General features: G+C 49.6%; 1 protein-coding gene across 4 annotated transcripts in view; it reads left to right on the forward strand.

Annotated features, from left to right (window-relative positions):
• LOC115084728 (serine-rich adhesin for platelets-like) overlaps window positions 1-22,717 on the forward strand; it is an 859,145-nt gene that overhangs the window by 376,282 nt on the left and 460,146 nt on the right. For all 4 annotated transcript variants that reach the window (XM_029589967.1, XM_029589968.1, XM_029589969.1 and 1 more), the window contains exon 10: window positions 12,853-12,895. In XM_029589967.1, the coding sequence (XP_029445827.1) occupies window positions 12,853-12,895 (43 nt within the window). The remainder of the gene's footprint in view (window positions 1-12,852; window positions 12,896-22,717) is intronic.

The following is a 22,717-nucleotide window of genomic DNA, read 5'->3' on the forward strand; positions in this document are numbered from 1 at the left end:
TTTCTCCAATTAGTTTTAAATGTGCCACATGCTAACTTCATGGAGTGCCCCCCTAGTCTTTCTATTATATGAAAGAGTAAATAACCGATTCACATCTACCTGTTCTAGACCTCTCATGATTTTAAACACCTCTATCATATCCCCCCTCAGCCGTCTCTTCTCCAAGCTGAAAAGTCCTAACCTCTTTAGTCTTTCCTCATAGGGGAGCTGTTCCATTCCCCTTATCATTTTGGTAGCCCTTCTCTGTACCTTCTCCATCGCAATTATATCTTTTTTGAGATGCTGCGACCAGAATTGAACACAGTATTCAAGGTGCGGTCTCAGCATGGAGAAATACAGAGGCATTATGACATTTTCCGTTTTATTCACCATTCCCTTTCTAATAATTCCCAACATTCTGTTTGCTTTTTTGACTGCCGCAGCACACTGAACCAACGATTTCAATGTGTTATCCACTGTGACGCCTAGATCTCTTTCTTGGTTAGTAGCACCTAATATGGAACCTAACATTGTACAAATATAGCATGGGTTATTTTTCCCTATATGCATCACCTTGCACTTATTCAACTTAAATTTCATCTGCCATTTGGATGCCCAATTTTCCAGTCTCACAAGCCCTTCCTGCAATTTATCACAATCTGCTTGTGATTTAACTACTCTGAACAATTTTGTATCATCTGCAAATTTGATTATCTCACTCGTCGTATTTCTTTCCAGATCATTTATAAATATATTGAAAAGTAAGGGTCCCAATACAGATCGCTGAGGCACTCCACTGCCCACTCCCTTCCACTGAGAAAATTGCCCATTTAATCCTACTCTGTTTCCTGTCTTTCAGCCAGTTTGCAATCCACCTATCCTATGACTTTTTACTTTTCCTAGAAGCCTCTCATGAGGAACCTTGTCAAACGCCTTCTGAAAATCCAAGTATACTACATCTTCCTGTTCACCTTCATCCACATGTTTATTAACTCCTTTATCCACATGTTTTGTAACTTCACGAAGACTCTTGTGAAGTTATGAAAGGACAGGGGATTGATGATTCTGATAGCCCCTCACTGGCCACGCCAGGTGTGGTTTCCAATTCTTAAGGACCTATCAATTCTCCGGCACATTCCTCTAGGGAAGGACCCGCTTCTGATCACTCAGAACAACGGATGCCTACTTCACCCCAACCTCTAGGCCCTATCTCTGACTGCCTGGATGTTGAAAGGTTAATACTTCAAACTCTTAACCTTTCAGAGCCGGTTTCCTGTGTCCTGGTAGCTTCGCGAAAGCCTTCCACAAGAAAGTCTTATTGCTATAAATGGAACAGGTTTACGGTATGGTGTACTTCCATGTCCATTGATCCCTTCACTTGTTCCACAGTGAAGTTTCTTGACTATCTCTGGCACCTGTCAGAGTCAGGCCTGAAAACTTCCTCTATCAGAGTTCATGTCAGTGCGGTGGCCGCCTTCCATAAAAGTGTCGGGGATGTCTCCATATTGGTACAACCCCTGGTAACACGCTTTTTGAGGGGCTTGCTGCACCTAAAACCTCCATTGCGCCCTCCAGCCCCTTCTTGGGACCTTAACGTGGTTTTGTGGCGGCTCATGAAACCGCCGTTTGAGCCTCTTCATTCCTGTGATCTCCGCCATCTCACCTGGAAGGTGATTTTTCTTCTGGCGATCACATCCGCTCACAGAGTTAGTGAGTTGCAGGCCTTAGTCACCTACCTGCCTTACACTAAACTTCTGCAAGACAGGGTAGTACTCCGCACTCACCCTAAGTTTTTGCCTAAGGTAGTATCGGAATTTCATATTAATCAATCCATTATATTACCCATGTTCTTTCCCAGGCCCCATTCAAATCCAGGAGAACAGGCTCTGCATACTCTCGACTGTAAACGTGCTCTAGCTTTCTACCTAGATTGTACAGCCGCCCACAGAAAGTCCACTCAATTGTTTGTCTCCTTTGATACCATCAAATTGGGTAAACCTGTGGGAAAGCAGACCCTCTCCTCCTGGTTAGCGGACTGTATTTCCTTTTGCTATCAACAGGCAGGCATTTCGCTCCAAGACCGTGACAAGGCACACTCTATCAGGGCCATGGCGACTTCAGTAGCGCACCTCCGCTCGGTGCCATTTACTGACATTTGTAAAGCTGCTACCTGGAGCTCTCTCCATACCGTGTTTACTAATGAGGATGTTGGGGAGATACCAGTTCCAGAGATGGATTTCAGGGGTGATGAGTCTGACAAACTGAACGAAATCACTGTGAACCTGGAAGATGTTGTATGCCAGATTGACAAGCTAAAGAGTAGCAAATCACCTGGACCGGATGGTATGCATCCTAGGGTACTGAAGGAACTAAAAAATGAAATTTCTGCTCTATTAGTTAACATTTGTAACCTATCATTAAAATCATCCATTGTACCTGAAGACTGGAAGGTGGCCAATGTAACCCCAATATTTAAAAAAGGCTCCAGGGGCGATCCGGGTAACTATAGACCAGTGAGCCTGACTTCAGTGCTGGGAAAAATAGTGGAAACTATTCTCAAGATCAAAATTGTAGAGCATACAGAAAGACATGATTTAATGGAACACAGTCAACATGGATTTACCCAAGGGAAGTCTTGCCTAACAAATCTGCTTCATTTTTTTGAAGGGTTAATAAACATGTGGATAAAGGTGAACCGGTAGATGTAGTGTATTTGGATTTTCAGAAGGTGTTTGACAAAGTCTCTCATGAGAGGGTTCTAAGAAAACTAAAAAGTCATGGGATAGGAGGCGATGTCCTTTCGTGGATTACAAACTGGTTAAAAGACAGGAAACAGAGAGTAGGATTAAATGGTCAATTTTCTTGGTAGAAAAGGATAAACAGTGGAGTGCCTCAGGGATCTGAACTTGGACCGGTGCTTTTCGATATATATATATAAATGATCTGGAAAGGAATACAACGAGTGAGGTTATCAAAATTGCGGACGATACAAAATTATTCATAGTAGTTAAATCACAAGCGGATTGTGATACATTACAGGAGGACCTTGCAAGACTGGAAGATTGGGCATCAAAATGGCAGATGAAATTTAATGTGGATAAGTTCAAGGTGTTGCATATAGGGAAAAATAACCCTTGCTGTAGTTACATGTTGTTAGGTTCCATATTAGGAGCTACCACCCAGGAAAAAGATCTAGGCATCATAGTGGATAGTACTTTAAAATCGTCGGCTCAGTGTGCTGCAGCAGTCAAAAAAGCAAACAATGTTAGGAATTATTAGGAAGGGAGTGTTTAATAAAACGGAAAGTGTCATAATGCCTCTATATCGCTCCATGGTGAGACCGCACCTGGAATACTGTGTACAATTCTGGTCGCCGCATCTCAAAAAAGATGTGGTTGCGATGGAGAAGGTACAGAGAAGGGCAACCAAAATGATAAAGGGGATGGAACAGCTCCCCTATGAGGAAAGGCTGAAGAGGTTGGGGCTGTTCAGCTTGGAGAAGAGACGGCTTAGGGGGGATATGATAGAGGTCTTTAAGATCGTGAGAGGTGTTGAATGAGTAGATGTGAATCTGTTATTTACACTTTCGAATAATTGAGGGACTAGGGGGCATTCCATGAAGTTAGCAAGTAGCACATTTAAGACTAATCGGAGAAAATTCTTTTTCACTCAACGCACAATAAAGCTCTGGAATTTGTTGCCAGATGATGTGGTTAGTGCAGTTAGTGTAGCTGGGTTCAAAAAAGGTTTGAATAAGTTCTTGGAGAAGTCCATTAACAGCTGTTAATCAAATTTACATAGGGAGTAGGGAATAGCCACTGCTATTAATTGCAGCAGTGGCATGGGATCTTCTTAGTGTTTGGGTAATTGCCAGGTTCTTGTGGCCTGGTTTGGCCTCTGTTGGCAATATCTTATGTTCTTATGTTCTTACCTTTACAGCCCATTATTGCTTAGACAAGGCTGGCAGACAAGATTCCATCTTTGGCCAATCTGTCCTATGCAATTTATTTGCCAATTAATATACCAACATCCTTCCACCGACCCATCAGGGTTCAGGATGCCCTTTTAACCAAATTTTCACCCCAGTTGTTGTGCCTGTTGCATGTCTTTGGGTACATTTGGTGCATTGCTCGGGCATCCTCAGCTCGGTACTCACCCATATGTGAGGACTACCATCCTGCTTGTCCTGTGACAGCAGATTTGCTTACCTGGAACAGGTGTTCTCACAGGACAGCAGGATGTTAATCTTCACGAAACCCACCTGCCACCCAGCAGTGCTGTGTTCGTTACGTTTCTTATTTTTCACATGTACTTTTACTATAAGACGAGACTGAAGGGGAACCACTGCTGGATGCAGGGTTGGTGCTATGCTGGGCATGCCCAGTAGGTGCCAGTCAAAGTTCTAATAACTTTGACCAAAGTTTCCCGTGATTGGGCTCCATCCTGATGATGTCACCCATATGTGAGGACTAACATCCTGCTGTCCTGTGAGAACACCTGTTACAGGTAAGCAACTCTGCTTTCTCACTGCTATCCTGTTTGTCTTCAGAGAAAGCAAAGTTGCTTGTCAGAGAACAGAAGGATGCCAGTTAAAACAAATCCATCTGCTTCCCCTGGGAATTGGCTTCTGCCAAAAGCTTTTATATAGCACTGAGGTGCACCCCTGCATAGGAAGAATGACTAGTCCTGCATGTGCTTATTAAAAGCATAAAAAACGCTTTGGAATTTTTTTATTTTTTTTTAGCAATATCTTTTATTGGGTTGCTATAACATTCTGCTGCCAAAAGACATCTGACCATACAAATGCAATACAAATAAAAGAAGCATTGTCCAAAATAAAATATAGAGCATGTAAGACCAAAAGCTTTTTAAAAATATATCCCCTCAAACCAAGCTTTGGAAATTTTAAGAAGCATTCTGTCCCAGGTTCCATCATTGGACATCATCCACTTGTGTGGACTGGTATCCTATTTTCCTCAGAAAACATGGAGATAAAGCAACTTTTCCTAGCGTGTAGCAGATGGACTTAAAACAAGTGGGTATAGTGTGCTCGTGCTAGCAGTTGGAGACGGATCTGACGTCAGCACGGGTACATATACCCCCACAGGAAGTGCAGCAACTCAGTAATTTCCGTCTCCAAAGCAGTTTGGAGCTACCTCACGCTCGCTGAGAGTCCTTTCCAAATTCTAACGACTAAATTTCATAGAAGAAACTTACCTGAAGATGAGCCACGCACTCCTGCTGTGATACCAGTCGGTCCCTCCCCCAGTTGAGTTTCCCAAGGTGATTTCCGTGGTCCCTCGGAGGTAAGAGCCTCGGTCCGGTGGCAGACTCGCGGCAGGAATCTAGCCCCCGAGTGAGAAGGGCTCGGGCGCGGCTTAGAGGCAGCCTCGGTCCCGGCGAGGACTTAGCCCCCGAGCGAGACGAGTTCGGGCGTGGCCTAGAGGCAGCGGGTGCCCTTCCTCGAGCACGGCGGTGACGGTAATCACCCTCTCCCCCCCGCAGCCGGAGACTGCCCCGGGTCGCAGCCGGGAAGCGCCGAAGACAAGGTAAGGCGTACATCTTTACTTGTTGGTCTCCGAGGGAGCGAGGATCAGCGGAGTCTGCCTATGTGGCAGCCCGCCAAGGAGCACGCCATCTTGCCTGCCTACTCGCCTTCTGCCCTGGTTCATCGCCGCACTCTAGCGCTCAGGCCAGACTGAGCACATAGGCGAAAGGCGTATATGCTAGGTGCCTGAAGATCTTGGGCGTACATTGAAGTCCCCTGGATTCATGTCGAAGAGCGCACGTTGCTAAGATAGGCGTACGTTACGTGGCTACGTGCACGTCGGTAGGCGCACGTTCCTACGTGCACGTCGGTAGGCGCCCGTTGCTACGTGCACGTTGATAGGTGCCCGTTGATAGGCGCACAACGTTAGGTGCACGTTCATAGGTGCCCGTTGCTACGTTCACGTTGATAGGCGCACACTGTTAGGCGCACGTTCATAGGCGCCCGTTGCTACGCGCACGTTGGTAAGCGCATGTTGCTAAGCGCACGTTGGTAGGCACACATTGTTAGGCGCACACTGTTAGGCGCACGTTCATAGGCACACGTCACTAAAGCGCATGTTGTTAAGCGCCCGCTGATAGGCGCACATTCATAGGCGCCCGTTCATAAGTGCACGTCGATACGCGCACGTGGATAAGCACAGATTGGTAGGTGCACATTTTCCGCGCCTATTACAAAGCGCAGACTCCAGTTGGGAGAAGATAACAGACGAAATGGAGCGTAAGGGAGCCCATGCGTCCGCAGAGCAGGCACCTCCAGAATCAGGCATAAGAGCTCTAAGCCTCTGCTCAGCATGCAACCTCAGAGCCACACAGAGCGAGGAAGCAGACTCCCTATGTGCCCAATGTGAGGAGGCCCTGGGAATTCCAGGCCAGGACCGGTCCCAGCCCAGCGCACTTGCCAGTTCCTCAGGGAACACCCGCGACCTAGCAGTCCGCGGTGAGCAGCCAAGGAGCCAGAGAGACCTGGTGCCCCTAAGGCCAGATCCTGCTTCGCTCTCCTGGGTCGATTTGTTCAAGAGGATTCATGACTTTGTCAGAATGCAGGCTGATCCCCGAACGGGTCCATACGTACCGGATGACCCGGCCCCTGGACCCTCAAGACCTAGGCACGGCCACTCGCCACCCGGAAGCCCCACTTATGGGGATTCAGATTGTTCTGAGGAAGACGACGAGCTCCCCGAGGAGGGAGAACTTCCCTCGGGGATAGAACCATATCGGACCATGAGACGATTCTTTCTGAAAGAGGATCTCCCAGGCCTGGTCTCTTAATGCCTGTCGGAACTGGCTATCACCGGCCATGACACCCCAGGGGAACCTAGAATGAACCCCCTGTTAGAGGGCCTGCGCCAAACGGCTCACCATTTCCCCCTCCTACAAGCAGCACAGCAGCTAATCGATCTGGAATGGAATGCGCCGGAGGCCTCATTCAAAGGGGGTCGGGCCTTGTCTGGCATGTACCCCTTAGACCCGGCAACCAAGGAGCTGCTGGCGTGCCCCAAGGTAGAGGCCATAGTTAGCGCAATTGTGAAGCGCACTATCATTCCGGTGGGGGGGGGGGGGCGGCCCTCAAGGATGCACATGACCGGCGCATGGACGCCATTCTGAAACAAGCCTTTGAGGTGGCAGCCATGTCCCTATGAATTGCGACCTGCTGCACCGTGGTGACGCATTCCTGTTTATCACAGGCTAGGAACAACACCCCGGGAGAAGAGATGGAATCAGCTCTCTCGTTCCTCACTGACGCAGCCTCCGACCTAGTCCGTACGGCAGCCAAGGGAGTGTCATCCTCAGTGGCAGCCAAGAGACAGCTCTGGCTACGTAATTGGTCGGCCGACTCCTCCTCCAAGGCACGTCTCACAAGAATGCCCTTTAAGGGATCCCTCCTGTTCGGCAGCGACCTCGAGAAACTGGCTAACAAATGGGGCGCCTCTCCATTACCCAAAGACAGGTCAAATGGGGCGCCTCTCCATTACGAGAAGAAAGGTCAAGGAGGAGCCAGCGCCCTTTTCCTAGGCCATTCAGAGGTAGAAACTCTCAGCGCTTCAACCCTTACAGGGCTCGCTACCAAGCACCTCTTTCTCAGGCCAGGAACCAGTCCTTTCGGATTAAGCACAACAAGAGAAGAACTGGCTCGGGTTCCGGTCCCGGCCGCAACCCACAATGACAATCAGCCGACCCATCCGGGGGTAGCAGCCATAGGGGACAGGCTAGCCCTCTTCTACCGCAGGTGGGTCAAGATTACCTTGGACCAGTGGGTCCTCGCCATCATCCGAGCAGGGTATTACCTGGACTTTCTTCGGCTCCCGCCGGACAAGTTTGTGGAATCTCCTTGTTCACCCCTCAAGAGGGCGGCACTAGAAGTTACCTTGCTTGCTCCTGTCCCTAAAAGCCATAATCCCAGTGCCTGCAGGGGAGATAAATTCTGGCATTATTCCATTTATTTCATAGTCCCCAAGAAGGAGGGAACTTTCAGGCCCGTCCTGGACCTCAAGTCAGTCATCCGACACCTACGGGTCCCCAGCTTTCGCAGGGAAACTCTGCGGTCTGTCAAAAATGCAGTACAGCCAGGGGAGTTTCTCACATCCCTAGATCTGTCAGAAGCCTACTTGCATATCCCAATCCATAGGGATCACCAGCGCTATTTACGCTTCAAAGTCCTGAACCAACACTTCCAGTTCCGAGCTTTACCCTTTGGGTTAGCCACCGCGCCGCGGACCTTCACCAAAGTCATAGTAGTAGTGGCGGCGTCCCTCAGGAAGGAAGGAATCCTCGTCCATCCCTACCTGGACGATTGGCTGATCAGGGCGAAGTCACCGGAGGAGAGCCACCAGGCAACCAACAGAGTTATAGCTCTTCTGGAAAGCCTAGGATGGGTAGTAAACTTGAACAAGAGTTCCCTACAGCCTTCTCAGTCGCTGGAATACCTAGGAGTCCGATTCGACACCCAGGAAGACAAGGTCAGTCTGACCGCCAAGAGGAGAGCAAAGCTCCGGAATCGTCTGCAGGCCCTGCTGAGCGCCACCTGGCCCTCAGCGTGGGATTACCTACAGGTCCTCAGCCTTATGGCATCCACTCTGGAGGTGATACCATGGGCGTGGGCTCATGTGAGACCATTACAACGTGCCCTCCTATCTCGGTGGAGCCCACGATCACAGAACTACACCGTACACCTACCTCTACCAGCCAGAGTGCGGAATCAGATACGGTGGTGGTTGCAGCCCGGCCACATGAGCCGGGGGTCAAGAATGTCCTCCGCAACCTGGACCCTGCTCACTACAGATGCCAGCCTGAACGGATGGGGAGCACACTGCGAGGAACTCACCGCCCAAGGGCGGTGGAACAGAGAAGGGTCGGGGTGGAACATCAACCGACTAGAGGCACGGGCAGTCAGGCTAGCCTGCCTGCGATTTGCCCACAGACTCCGAAACAGAGCGGTCAGAGTGATGTCGGACAACGCCACCACAGTGGCATACATCAACCGACAGGGCGGAACCAGAAGCCGACAGGTATCACTAGAAATAGCCCCACTGATGGCTTGGGCGAAAACAAATCTACAGGACATCTCCGCCGTCCACATTGCCGGGAAGGACAACACCACGGCAGACTTCCTCAGCAGAGAAATCCTAAATCTGGGGGAATGGCAGCTGTCGCCCACAGCTTTCCAGATGATTGTGGATCAGTGGGGGACGCCGGGCATGGACCTACTAGCGGACAGGTCCAACGCTCAAGTACCCAGATATTTCAGCCGCAGGCGGGATCCTCTATCCTAGGGGATCGATGCCCTGGTGCAGCCATGGCCTCAGGGGATCCTGCTATATGCCTTTCCTCCATGGCCCCTGCTGGGCGCCATTATACACAAGATTCAGCGGCACAGAGGCCTAGTTCTTCTAGTGGCCCCGGATTGGCCAAGAAGTCCTTGGTACGCAGACATGAGAAGACTACTGGCAGGGAATCCATTTCCCCTGCCTTCATACAGGGACCTGCTGAGACAAGGTCCCATCCTCCACAAGGATCCAGCTCAATTCTCTCTTACGGTCTGGCCATTGAGAGGGCTAGACTGAAGAAAAGAGGATACTCGGGGCCGGTAATAGATACACTCCTCCGAGCACGCAAGTTCTCCACATCCCTAACATATATAAGGATCTGGAGAGTATTTGAAGCCTGGTGCGAAACTCATGGCACCAATCCACATGCTGCTAAGATCCCTATCATTTTGGACTTCCTGCAAGATGGACTTCAGAAGGGTCTGTCCCTCAATTCCATCAAGGTTCAAGTCGCAGCGCTATCCTGCTACGGTCCCCGGAGTGTCGGCAACAGCATTGCCACACACCCAGACTTTTCACGTTTCCTGACAGTAGTCAAACACATTCACCCGCCACTGAAGTGGCCAGTGCCCCTGTGGAACCTCAACCTAGTTTTGGAATTTCTTGCGGGACCCGCCTTCAGACCCCTTCGAGGCCTGTCCCTCCGTTTGTTAACCTTGAAGATGGTGTTCCTGCTGGCCATATGCTCAGCATGCTGCATCTCAGAGCTACAAGCGCTGTCCTGCCGTGATCCGTTTTTCAGAATCATTCCAGAGGCTATCCATCTTTGCACGGTTCCTTCCTTCTTACCCAAAGTAGTCTCACACTTCCACCTCAACCAAACCATATCCTTGCCAACCACGGAAGGTTTGACGAAATCGGAAGAAGGTCGAATATTGCGCCATCTCGACATCGGCAGGCTGTTGTCCAGATACCTGGAAATGTCAGAAGCAGTACGAAAGACGGACCACCTGTTCGTACTTCACAGCAGGAATAATCAAGGGGAAGCGGCCTCTCGGGATCAAAGAAGTTATCAAAGCGGCCTACGTAGAGGCAGGAAAACCACCGCCTCTACAGGTCAAGGCTCACTCTACCAGAGCGCAAGCGGCCTCCTGGGCAGAAACTAGGATGCTGTCGCCAGCAGAAATATGTAAAGCGGCAACGTAGTCCTCCCTCCATACCTTCTCCAGATTCTACCGTCTGGACGTCCAGGCCAAGGAGGACACAGCATTTGCAAGGGCAATCCTAAACGGACCTCGGGCAGCCTCCCGCCCAGACCGGGAGTAGCTTTTGTACATCCCACTTGTTTTGAGTCCATCTGCTACACGCTAGGAAATGTAGAGATTACTTACCTGATAATCTCGTTTTCCTTAGTGTATGCAGATGGGCTCAGCATCCCGCCCGGCTGCCAGTATACATGGGGATTCACCGACTCACGGTAAGCCATGTTTTCTTATATAGGGCATCCACCCTGCCGGGTGTCGACGCCTTCCAGTTGAGAACACTGGCGGTCTCCAGCTACTATCAATCGGTCAGGGAAATCCTGTTCATTTCATTGATCGGTCAGTCACACATATATCCATAAAGCTTTGCAAGGAAGATTACTGAGTTGCTGCACTTCCTGTGGGGGTATATGTACCTGTGCTGACGTCAGATCCGTCTCCAACTGCTAGCACAAGCACACTATACCCACTTGTTTTGAGTCCATCTGCATACACTAAGGAAAACGAGATTATCAGGTAAGTAATCTCTACATTGCTTTCTTGGACTAACTATGATTTTCTCCTACCTTCTTATCAACTTTATTTTTTGCATGCTTGCATTTGTTCCATACCATTTCCATGTATGAAAGAACATATATAAAACTGATATTTAACAATGCTTTAAAAACATTCAGGTCTATCCAGTACCGAGCGGTAGGAAGAGCTGCGTTAGTGCCTGCGGCACCCGCGGTTGCCGCACGCACAGTGCAGCTCACCTTCCGCTCGATCCTGAACACTAATTTTATTTAAATGTAAACCGCGTCCGTGAAGCCTTAGGTCCGCGCAACCCATTTTACTGGATAGAGCGCCTATACAGTATCCTGGGTGCGCGGGCCTAAGGCTTCACGCCACGCTGGTATCTGTCATTTCAAATGTCATTTGAAATGACAGATACCAGGGAGGAGGGGAGAAGAGATGACAGCGGCGAAGCAAAAAAAAAGCGAAAAAACCAAAAGCAAAAAGTAAGTCGCTTCGCCGCTTCACTCTTCCCTCCTCCCGGAGCAGGGCGCGAAAAGCAGCCTTGCTCCGGGAGGAGGAGAGACACCGCGGCGAAGCAAAAAAAAAACCAAAAGCAATTTTGGGGTTTTTTTTTCAAAAAGCGACAATTTTGGTTTTTTTTCCAAAAGCGACTTACTTTTGGGATCTGTCAAGATCCCAAAAGTAAGTCGCTTTTGGACGCCTGCACAACTTACTTTTGCAGCCATCAGCAAACACGATCGTAGCTCCTCCCGACGAAGATGAAGATGGCCGCCTGCACGGGGGAAAGCGTACAATTGGCCGCTCAAGACGTGGCGTCACATCCCGTGACGCCAAACGTCGTGATGTCACGTCTTCAGCGGCCAATTGCACGCTTTCCCCCGTGCAGGCGGCCATCTTCGTCTTCGTCGGGAGGAGCTACGATCATGTTTGCTGATGGCTGCAAAAGTAAGTTGTGCAGGCGTCCAAAAGCGACTTACTTTTGGGATCTTGACAGATCCCAAAAGTAAGTCGCTTTTTGAAAAAAAAAACCAAAATTGCTTTTGGTTTTTTTTTTTTGCTTCGCCGCTGTGTCTCTCCTCCTCCTGGAGCAAGGCTGCTTTTCGCGCCCTGCTCCGGGAGGAGGGGAGACACAGCGGCGAAGCGACTTACTTTTTGCTTTTGGTTTTTTCGCTTTTGGAAAAAAAAAACCAAAATTGCTTTTGGTTTTTTTTTTTTGCTTCGCCGTTGCTTCGCCGTTGCAGTCTCCGTGGCAGCCCCAGTCCGGACATCGGAGGGGGGCTACAACGTTTTTTTCGCTTTTTTTTTTTGGCTTCGGGAGCAGGGGAGAGGACTGGGGCTGCCACGGAGACCGGCACCCATGATCGTGGCCGGGGCAGGTGAGCGGGGGCTGGGGGAAAGCTTGCCACCTACCCTTACCCCTGACTCTACCGCAGGGGTCAGGGTAGGCGGTAAGTTTGCAGGTTAAACGCGCGACAAAACGGCAGGGAAAACTAGCGATAGTCGGGGGGCGGGTTACGGGATGCTAGGGAATAGCTAATTCGCTCGTTTGCATGCAATATACATGCCGCGTGCGGAAGGGGTTGCCCGGGGAATTTAGGATGCGGTAGGAGTAGGTTAAAGGGGATTCGGGATCGCAGGAAGGGCTAACGCGGCTGGAAAGTGAGTAAAAAGCGGCTTAGGAGCAGGGTAAACGCGGCCGCACTTTACAGGATAGACCTACCTGATTGTAGATGTTTGGATTATCTTGTTTAAAAATGTAAAAATATTTTATATTTTAGGTGGGATACAGATGATGAAGACACTGAAAATGAATCTACAAATGTAAATATGTTTTATATATATGAGTTTTATGTGTTTAATGGGCAGTTTTAAATCTGTCCACATTGGGAAAAAATCCTCATATTTTGGCTTTGGGTTAATTGTCAAAGGGAGCACAGCACTTTTTGAAAAAATCCATGGAGATAAAGTATATAATGTTACTTGCATCTACTTTTTCTGAGGATAGACTTTTGCTGGAAAGTTAGGCACGCAGATTTGAAAATGTTATATATATATATATATATATATATATATATATATATATATATATATATATCCTTCTAGCTGCATTGAGGACAGTTTTCATATATCTTATGTTGGCTTTATAGGAAAACCTTTCAGACTTGTGCAATGGTTTTCTAATCACTGTTGAACCTAGCCTACTTTGTTTTTACTTTTTTTGCCATTGTTCTGGCTCAATAAAAACTTCCCAAGTTTCCTCATCCAGACAGCTAACTTTCCTCCAAATCAGTCTCCAAGACAAAGATCTTTTAAGTATGAATCATTTATTGCGTAGATAATTTTTCTATTACTCACAATTGTTGAATTCAATGTAGCCTCAGGCGAAGATCTTTGTGGCTGGAAATAGGTAGGAGAGGGAGGAACAGGAGTTTCTTGGGATACAGGGTAAGAGAACGAGGGTTTGAAGCTGATTAGTCTTTTAGGATTAAAGCGATAGGAGGAATGTAAAAAAGCTGTTCGTGTAACAGAGGTTACAGGCACATGTGTCTTCTACATGGCGTGGCTGAGACTGGCCCACAGTCTTGGAGAGTGATTATAGGAAATGTCCCCACAGGCTGGGGCTAGGGGTGAGATCCAATGGTGGCGAGCCGAGGATCCTTGTGACACAGGAGGGGATATGAAGAGCCAATAAGGCACCTGAGAAGACCCAAGTTAGATTGAGAAAGCATGTAGACCCTTTCCCAATGGGAGGAACAGAGGGGAGGGGGCTTCTGTTAAAGGCAAACTCCCTTTAAAGGCAAGGCTCCCAGACTTTTGTCCTGGGTTACAGAAAGTGTCACGAGTTCTCAGGAGGGAGGGGCTGTAGTAAACACAGGTGGGCTGCGATGTATACAGACACAAACATGTACCCTTTACTGGGGACAGAACAGCCATTGTAAGAGGGCATTCCTCATATGAATCTGCAGCAGGATGTTGCCTCAAGACTCTCATTCTTCAAAGTTTGCTCATTTTTATTCAGCTGAGTCTTCCTTTCTCTCAGCAGTTCTTCTTAGGTTTTATCAGCATTTTCCTAGCGTGTAGCAGATGGACTCAGGACCAATGGGTATAGTGTACTCCTGTTAGCAGTTGGAGACGGATCAGATTTCAATCTGACGTCAGCCCCTACTACATATACCCCTGCAGGAAGTGCAGCTCCTCAGTATTTTCCGTCTCCAAAGCAGTTAGGAGCTATCTGCACACTCTCACAGCGTTAGACCAAATCTAAAAGAAAAAAATTGAAGAAAAGAAGACGAGCCCCGCACTCCTGCGGTGATACCCTCGGGTCCCTCCCCCAGTTGAGTTTCCCGAGGTGATTTCCGTGGTCCCTCGGAGGTGAGAGCCTTGGACTGGTGGCCGAATCACGGCAGGGACCTAGCCCCCAAGCGAGAGGAGTTCGGGCACGGCGTAGAGGCAGCCTCGGTCCGGAGCCGAATCGCGGCGAGGACTTAGCCCCCAATATCGGGCGCGGCTGAGAAGCAGCGGGTGCATCCCCTCAAGCGCGGCAGTGAAGGTACTTACCCTCTCCCCCCGCAGCCGGAGACTGCCCGGGACGAAACCGGGAAGTGCCGAAGACAAGGTAAGGTGGAAATCTTCTACTTTAAGCCGGTCTCCGAAGATCGAGGAGGAGCACAGGTCGGCGATCGGAAGTCTGTGCCGCCGGGTTGATCCGCCCTAGAAGGGCTAGGCCCCGGCCATCCTAGGGTCTGCCCACGTGAAGCCCTCCGAGGAGGTCGCCATATTGCTCGCCGTCGCCATCTTAGCCTTGTTCGCCGCGCCTCCCGCTGCCCGATCCGAGCGCGCAAATTAAGCTAACCGCACAAAATCTCTTGTGCGCCTAATCTTAGGCGCACATAAACCTTACGCGCATATCTTACGCGCACAGTACAAGGCGCACATCTACGGCTAGGCGCACATCTGCGCGCACATATCAGACGCAATGGAGCGCATAAGAGCTTACGCGTCCACAGAAATGGCACCTCCAGAAACATGAATTAAAGCTCAAGGCCTCTGCCCAGCATGCCACATCAGAGCCGCACAGAGCGAGGAAGCAGACGCCCTATGCTCACACTGTGAGGAGGCCCTGGTAGATCCAGGTCAGGGCCTGTCTCACCCAGGGCACAGGGCTAGCTCTTCAGGGGGCACCCCGGACCTAGCAGGCCCCAGCGAGTCCATACCACAGACGGGGACCCCCAGGGATCCGGCGCCCTTCAACCTAGACCCAGCATCAATCTCCTGGGTAGAGTTATTCAAGGGGATTCACGCCTTTGTCAAGATGCAGACTGAATCCCGGGCGTCCAGCCATATGCGATACCGGAAGACCCTCATGCCCCAGGACCCTCAAGGCCTAGGCACAGGCTCCCACCACCCAGAAGCCCCACCTACGGGGACACGGATTTCTCCGAGGAAGAAGTCGAGCCCCTTGAGGAGGGAGAACTTCCTTTGGGGACAGAGCCACACCGAACCATGAGACACTTCTTGTCATAGGATGAGCTTCCGGACCTTGTATCCCAATGCCTTTCGGAACTCGCTATCCCGAGCCAAGGCACCCAGGGGGAACCGAGAATGAACCCCCTGCTGGAGGGTCTTCGACAGATGTCTTGCTATTTTCCTCTCTTACAGGCGGCACAACAGCTAATTGACCTGGAGTGGAATGCGCCGGAGTCCTCATTCAAAGGGGGTCGAGCCTTAGCGGCCATGTACCCCATGGACCCAGCAACCAAGCAACTTCTGGCGTGCCCCAGAGTGGACGCCATGGTTTGCGCGATCACTAAGTGTACTACCATCCCGGTGGAGGGAGGAGCGGCGCTCAAGGACTCACACGACCGGCGCCTGGAAGCCATACTAAAACAAGCCTTTGAGGTGGCAGCCATGTCTCTGCAAATTGTGACCTGCTGCACCGTGGTGACACGTTCCTGTTTATCCCAAGCCAGGAACAACACCCCGGGAGAAGACATGGAATCAGCTCTATCATTCCTCACTGACGCCGCTTCCGATCTAGTGCGCACAGCTGCCAGAGGAGTCTCATCCACAGTTGCAGCCAGGAGACAACTCTGGCTTCGAAATTGGTCGGCCGACGCCTCCTCCAAGACACGCCTCACGAGAATGCCCTTCAAAAGATCCCTCCTGTTCGGCAGCAAACTAGAGAAACTGGCTAACAAATGGGGCGACTTCCCGTTACCTCGCCTGCCGGAAGACAAGACGAAGAGAAACCAGCGCCCCTTTCCCAGGTCCACCAGGGGCAGAAGCTCACAGCGCTTCAACCCGTACAAGAATAACTTTCAAGCGCCCCGCCCTACGGGCAGGACCCAGTCCTTTCGGAACAAACACAGCAAGAGGGGAACCAGCTCGGGTCCAGGCCCCAGCCGCACCCCACAATGAGATCCAGCCGACCAATCCAAGGAAAGAAGCCATAGGGGGCAGGCTAACCCTATTCTACTGCAGATGGGTTGAGATAACTTCGGACAAGTGGGTCCTAACCATCATCCGAGAAGGGTACTACCTGGACTTCCTTCGAACTCCTCCGGACAAGTTCGTGGAATCTCCCTGCCACGACCCCCGCAAGAGGGCGGCAGTGGAAGCTACACTGACCAGACTTCTGGACCTCGAGGCCATAACCCCGGTACCTATTCGGGAAACAAATACTGGACATTACTCCATTTACTATATCGTACCCAAGAAAGAGGGTACATTCAGGCCCATCCTGGACCTCAAGTCGGTCAACCGGCACCTAAGGATCCCACGCTTCCGCATGGAAACCTTACGATCGGTCATACGTGCAGTACAGCCAGGAGAGTTCCTCACCTCCCTGGACCTGTCAGAGGCCTACTCACACATCCCAATTCATTAGGAACACCAGCGCTACCTATGCTTCAAGGTCCTGAATCGTCACTACCAGTTCCGGGCACTAACCTTCGGGCTAGCCACCACACCCCGAACGTTCACCAAGGTAATAGTAGTGGTGGCGGCAACACTCAGGAAGGAAGGAATCCTCGTTCATCCTTACCTGGACGATTGGCTGATCACAGCAAAATCACCGGAGGAAAGCCACCAAGCAGCCAACAGAGTCATAGCTCTACTAGAAAGCCTAGGTTGGGTAGTCAACACAAACAAGAGCTCCCTACAGCCCTCGCAGTCGCTGGAATACCTAGGAGTCCGATTCGACACCAAGGAAGACAAGGTCAGCCTGACCCCTACGAGGAGATCAAAGCTGTGGGACCGGCTCCAGACCTTGCTGAGCGCCCTCCGTCCCACAGCATGGGATTACCTGCAAGCCCTCGGACTAATGGTATCCACACTGGAAGTGGTGCCATGGGCGCGGGCCCACATGAGGCCCCTGCAACGCTCACTCCTATCACAGTGGAGTCCACGATCCCAGAACTACTCCGTACGTCTACCAATACCGGGCAGAGTCCGGACCAAACTAAGGTGGTGGCTACAGACCAGCCACAAGAGCCCAACCTGGACCCTGCTCACCACAGATGCCAGCCTTCACGGGTGGGGAGCACACTGCGAAGAGTTAACCGCTCGAGGGCGGTGGAACGAAGAAGAGGCGGGGTGGAACATCAACCGCCTAGAAGCACGGACGGTCAGATTAGCCTGCCTGCGGTTCGCCCACAGACTTCGAGTCAAAGCGGTCAGAGTGATGTCGGACAACGCCATGACAGTAGCCTACATCAACCGGCAGGGCGGAATCAGAAGCCAACAGGTGCCCCTAGAAATAGACCCGCTGATGGCTTGGGCGGAAACAAATCTCCAGGACATCTCCGCTGTCCACATCGCCGGGAAGAACAACACCACGGCAGACTTCCTCTGCAGGGAAAGTCTAAACCCAGGAGAATGGAAGCTGTCACCCACAGTCTTCAAGATGATAGTGCATTGGTGGGGGACTCCACACATGGATCTTCTAGCAAACAGATCCAATGCTCAAGTACCCAGATACTTCAGCCGCAGGCGGGATCTGCAGTCCCAGGGGATCGACTCCCTGGTACAGGCCTGGCCACTGGGGACCCTGCTATACGCCTTTCCGCCATGTCCCTTACTGGGCGCAATCATTCACAAGATTCAGCGGCACTGGGGACTTGTTCTTCTGGTGGCCCCAGACTGGCCAAGAAGACCCTGGTACGCAGACATGAGAAGACTACTAGCAGGGAGTCCACTACCCCTGCCTCCACACAGGGAATCTGCTACAACAAAGTCCCATTCTCCACGAGGACCCAGCTCAATTCTCTCTTACGGTATGGCCATTGAGAGGGCCCGCCTGAGAAAGAGGGGATACTCGGGGGCAGTAATAGATACTCTCCTCCGAGCACGCAAATTCTCTACATCTCTAACATACATAAGGATCTGGAGAGTCTTCGAGGCCTGGTGCGAAGACCACAATGTCAAACCACGTTCCTCTAAAGTTCCCGTGATCCTGGAATTCTTACAGAACGGACTACAGAAGGGTCTGTCCCTCAACTCCATCAAGGTACAGGTGGCCGCATTGTCATCCTACGGCCCCAGGATCGAAGACGACAGCTTAGCCTCGCACCCAGATGTATCACGCTTCCTGAAAGGAGTCAAGCACATTCGCCCACCACTAAAGTGGCCAGTGCCACTGTGGAACCTCAACCTCGTCCTGGAATTCCTAGAGGGATCCGCATTCAGACCCCTCCGAGGCCTGTCCCTCCGTCTGCTAACCTTAAAGATGGTGTTCTTGCTGGCCGTGTGCTCGGCCCACCGCATATCAGAGCTACAGGCCCTATCCTGCCGTGAGCCATTTCTCAGACTCACTCCGGGGACCATCCAGCTACGCACGGTTCCCTCCTTCCTCCCTAAAGTGGTCTCAGACTTCCACCTTAACCAAACCATCTCACTACCTGCGATGGACGGCTTGACAAAGCCGGAAGAAGCCCGTAGTCTGCGTCATCTCGACATCGGCAGACTCCTATCAAGATACCTGGAAATGTAGGAACCAGTACGAAAGATGGACCATCTTTTCGTCCTTCACAGCGGAAAGAGACAAGGGGAAGTGGCCTCGCGGGCAACCATTGCCCACTGGATCAAGGAAGTCATCAAAGCGGCCTACGTAGAAGCGGGAAAACCCACCACCTCTACAGGTCAAGGCCCATTCCACCAGGGCCCAGGCGGTTTCCTGGGCAGAAACTAGAATGCTGTTACCTGCCGAGATCTGCAGGGCGGCAACGTGGTCCTCCATCCATACCTTCTCCAGATTCTACCGTCTGGATGTTCAGGCTCGGGAGGACACAGCATTTGCAAGAGTAATCCTTAATGGACCACGGGCAGCCTCCCACCCAGTTCGGGAGTAGCTTTTATACATCCCATTGGTCCTGAGTCCATCTGCTACACGCTAGGAAATGGAGAAATTACTTACCTGATAATTTCGTTTTCCTTAGTGTAGACAGATGGACTCAGCAGCCCACCCGCGGCTGCCACTATACATGGTCCTTCAATGATGCAAAGGTAAGCCATGCTTTCTTTTCCCTAGGGCATCCACCCTGCCGGGTGTCGACGCTTTCCGGTTGAGCACACTGGCGGTCTCCAGCTATAGTCAACCAATCTGTTCAAGTTAATCAAGTTAATCAAGTTTTAACGTTCTAACAAAAGTTATCTAAGTTAATCATATTAAGTTAATCAATCAGTCAGTCAAACATATATCCACAACGCTTTGCAAGGAAGAATACTGAGGAGCTGCACTTCCTGCAGGGGTATATGTACTAGGGGCTGACGTCAGATTGAAATCTGATCCGTCTGCAACTGCTAACAGGAGTACACTATACCCATTGGTCCTGAGTCCATCTGTCTACACTAAGGAAAACGAAATTTTCAGGTAAGTAATTTTTCCATTTCTTACTATTTTTCTTTGTTGTAATTCCTGCTACAATTTGTCATCTTTTACTTTTGCAAACCTATGTTTAGTGTGTGTGATGTGACCATAAGTTGAAACATATTTTTCCCCTTGCCAGTATACCTTTTGTGTGGTAGCAAATCATTATGGCCTGATGGTATTTACTCCACAGTTCTAAAGGAACTCAGATAAGAAATTTTAGACGTGCTATTCTTAATCTGCAACCTATCATTCAAATCTGCCTGTATATATGCATACTGGAGTTTAGAAACATGGCTCCAGGGGTGACGCAAGTAAGCTTGCTATTAGTATTGGCTAAAATGGCAGAAGCTATTTATAAGAACAACATTTATCCCAGGACAAGCAGGATGGTCGTCCTCACATATGGGTAACTTCACTGACGGAGCCCTAGTGTGGGAAAACTTCTGTCAAAGTTTCTAGAAACTTTTGACTGGCCCTGTGAGGCCACTGAGCATGCCCTGCATGCCATGATATTCTCTGCCATAGGTGTCTCTCTTCAGTCTTCTTTTTTCCGCGTTGCTGTAGGCATCGCGCAGCAGGAGCCGTTGCGAGTCTCTCACAACAATTTCTGACTGAAAAGTCACATTTTTTCACATAATATTCTCTCTCATTGAAGTCTCTCGGGGTTTCCACCGGCTGGTGAGTACCTCTGTCTCATATTTTGCTCTTTGAGTAAAATATTTTTTTCTCATGAATTCCCATTCTTTCATCGACGGTTGTCGACCAAAAATGGCTACGGGCTTCAAAAAATGCCCTGCATTTAATAGAACAACGTCTATCACCGACCCACACCTAGAATGTATGAAGTGTTCTAAACATCAAAATCACAGAACATATAGAAAGACATGGTTTAATGGAACAAAGTCAGCATGGCTTTACCCAAGGCAAGTCTTGCCTCACAAATCTGCTTCACTTTTTTGAAGGAGTTAATAAACATGTGGATAAATGTGAACCGGTAGATGTAGTATACTTGGATTTTCAGAAGGCGTTTGACAAAGTTCCTCATGAGAGGCTTCTAGGAAAAGTAAAAAGTCATGGGATAGGTGGTGATGTCCTTTCGTGGATTGCAAACTGGCTAAAAGACAGGAAACAGAGTAGGATTAAATGGACAATTTTCTCAGTGGAAGGGAGTGGACAGTGAAGTGCCTCAGGGATCTGTATTGGGACCCTTACTTTTCAATATATTTATAAATGATCTGGAAAGAAATACGACGAGTGAGATATTCAAATTTGCAGATGACACAAAATTGTTCAGAGTAGTTAAATCAAAAGCAGATTGTGATAAATTGCAGGAAGACCTTGTGAGACTGGAAAATTGGGTATCCAAATGGCAGATGAAATTTAATGTGGATAAGTGCAAGGTGATGCATATAGGAAAAATAACCCATGCTATAATTACACAATGTTGGGTTCCATATTAGGTGCTACAACCCAAGAAAGAGATCTAGGCACCATAGTGGATAACACATTGAAATCGTCGGTTCAGTGTGCTGCGGCAGTCAAAAAAGCAAACAGAATGTTGGGAATTATTAGAAAGGGAATGGTGAATAAAACGGAAAATGTCATAATGCCTCTGTATCGCTCCATGGTGAGACTGCACCTTGAATACTGTGTACAATTCTGGTTGCCGCATTTCAAAAAAGATATAATTGCGATGGAGAAGGTACAGAGAAGGGCTACCAAAATGATAAGGGGAATGGAACAGCTCCCCTATGAGGAAAGACTAAAGAGGTTAGGACTTTTCAGCTTGGAGAAGAGACGGCTGAAGGGGGATATGATAGAGATGTTTAAAATTATGAGAGGTCTAGAATGGGTAGATGTGAATCTGTTATTTACTCTTTCGGATAATAGAATGGCTAGGGGGCACTCCATGAAGTTAGCATGGGGCACATTTAAAACTAATCGGAGAAAGTTCTTTTTTACTCAACGCACAATTAAACTCTGGAATTTGTTGCCAGAGGATGTGGATAGTGCAGTTAGTATAGCTGTGTTTAAAAAAGGATTGGATAAGTTCTTGGAGGAGAAGTCCGTTACCTGCTATTAAGTTCACTTAGAAAATAGCCACTGCCATTAGCAATGGTAACATGGAATAGACTTATCTTTTGGGTACTTGCCAGGTTCTTATGGCCTGGATTGGCCACTGTTGGAAACAGGATGCTGGGCTTGATGGACCCTTGGTCTGACCCAGTATGGCATTTTCTTATGTTCTTATGTGTCTAGGTGAGAAACATGACGTGAATAATTGTCCAAAATGCGCGGAAATGACGGCAAAGGGAAGGAAGGCTAGGCAAGAAAAAATGGAACATTTGTTCCACCTACAACTTATTCCATCGCCCTCGACATCATCGAAGTCGTCTCCGGCTGGAGCTTCAAAAGCGTCTTACTTAAAAAACCTTGCCCGGAAGGATCGGGAGATCATCCGTCGTCCACGGCATCGACTAAGTCTGCTGATCAACATAAAACGAAACATCGACATCGACGTCCATCGATGTCCGGATCCATTCCCCAGGAGGAATCGATGGCGAAGCGGCCACGGAACCGAGAAACATCGGTCCCTTCAGTGCCTGGGTCTCTTCCTTCACAACCATCGATGCCTGATCCTCCACAGGGCTCTGTGCAGGATCTGACACCTCAGCCTCTGCCACCGCTTACAGCTGCTCTGGTTCCATCAGTTGTAACGCCAGAATTGACTGATATCATCAGACAAGCGGATTTACTGGCTTTAAAGAAAAAAC

Source organism: Rhinatrema bivittatum, chromosome 2 (genome assembly GCF_901001135.1).
Source record: "Rhinatrema bivittatum chromosome 2, aRhiBiv1.1, whole genome shotgun sequence".
NCBI classification, from domain to species: domain Eukaryota; kingdom Metazoa; phylum Chordata; class Amphibia; order Gymnophiona; family Rhinatrematidae; genus Rhinatrema; species Rhinatrema bivittatum.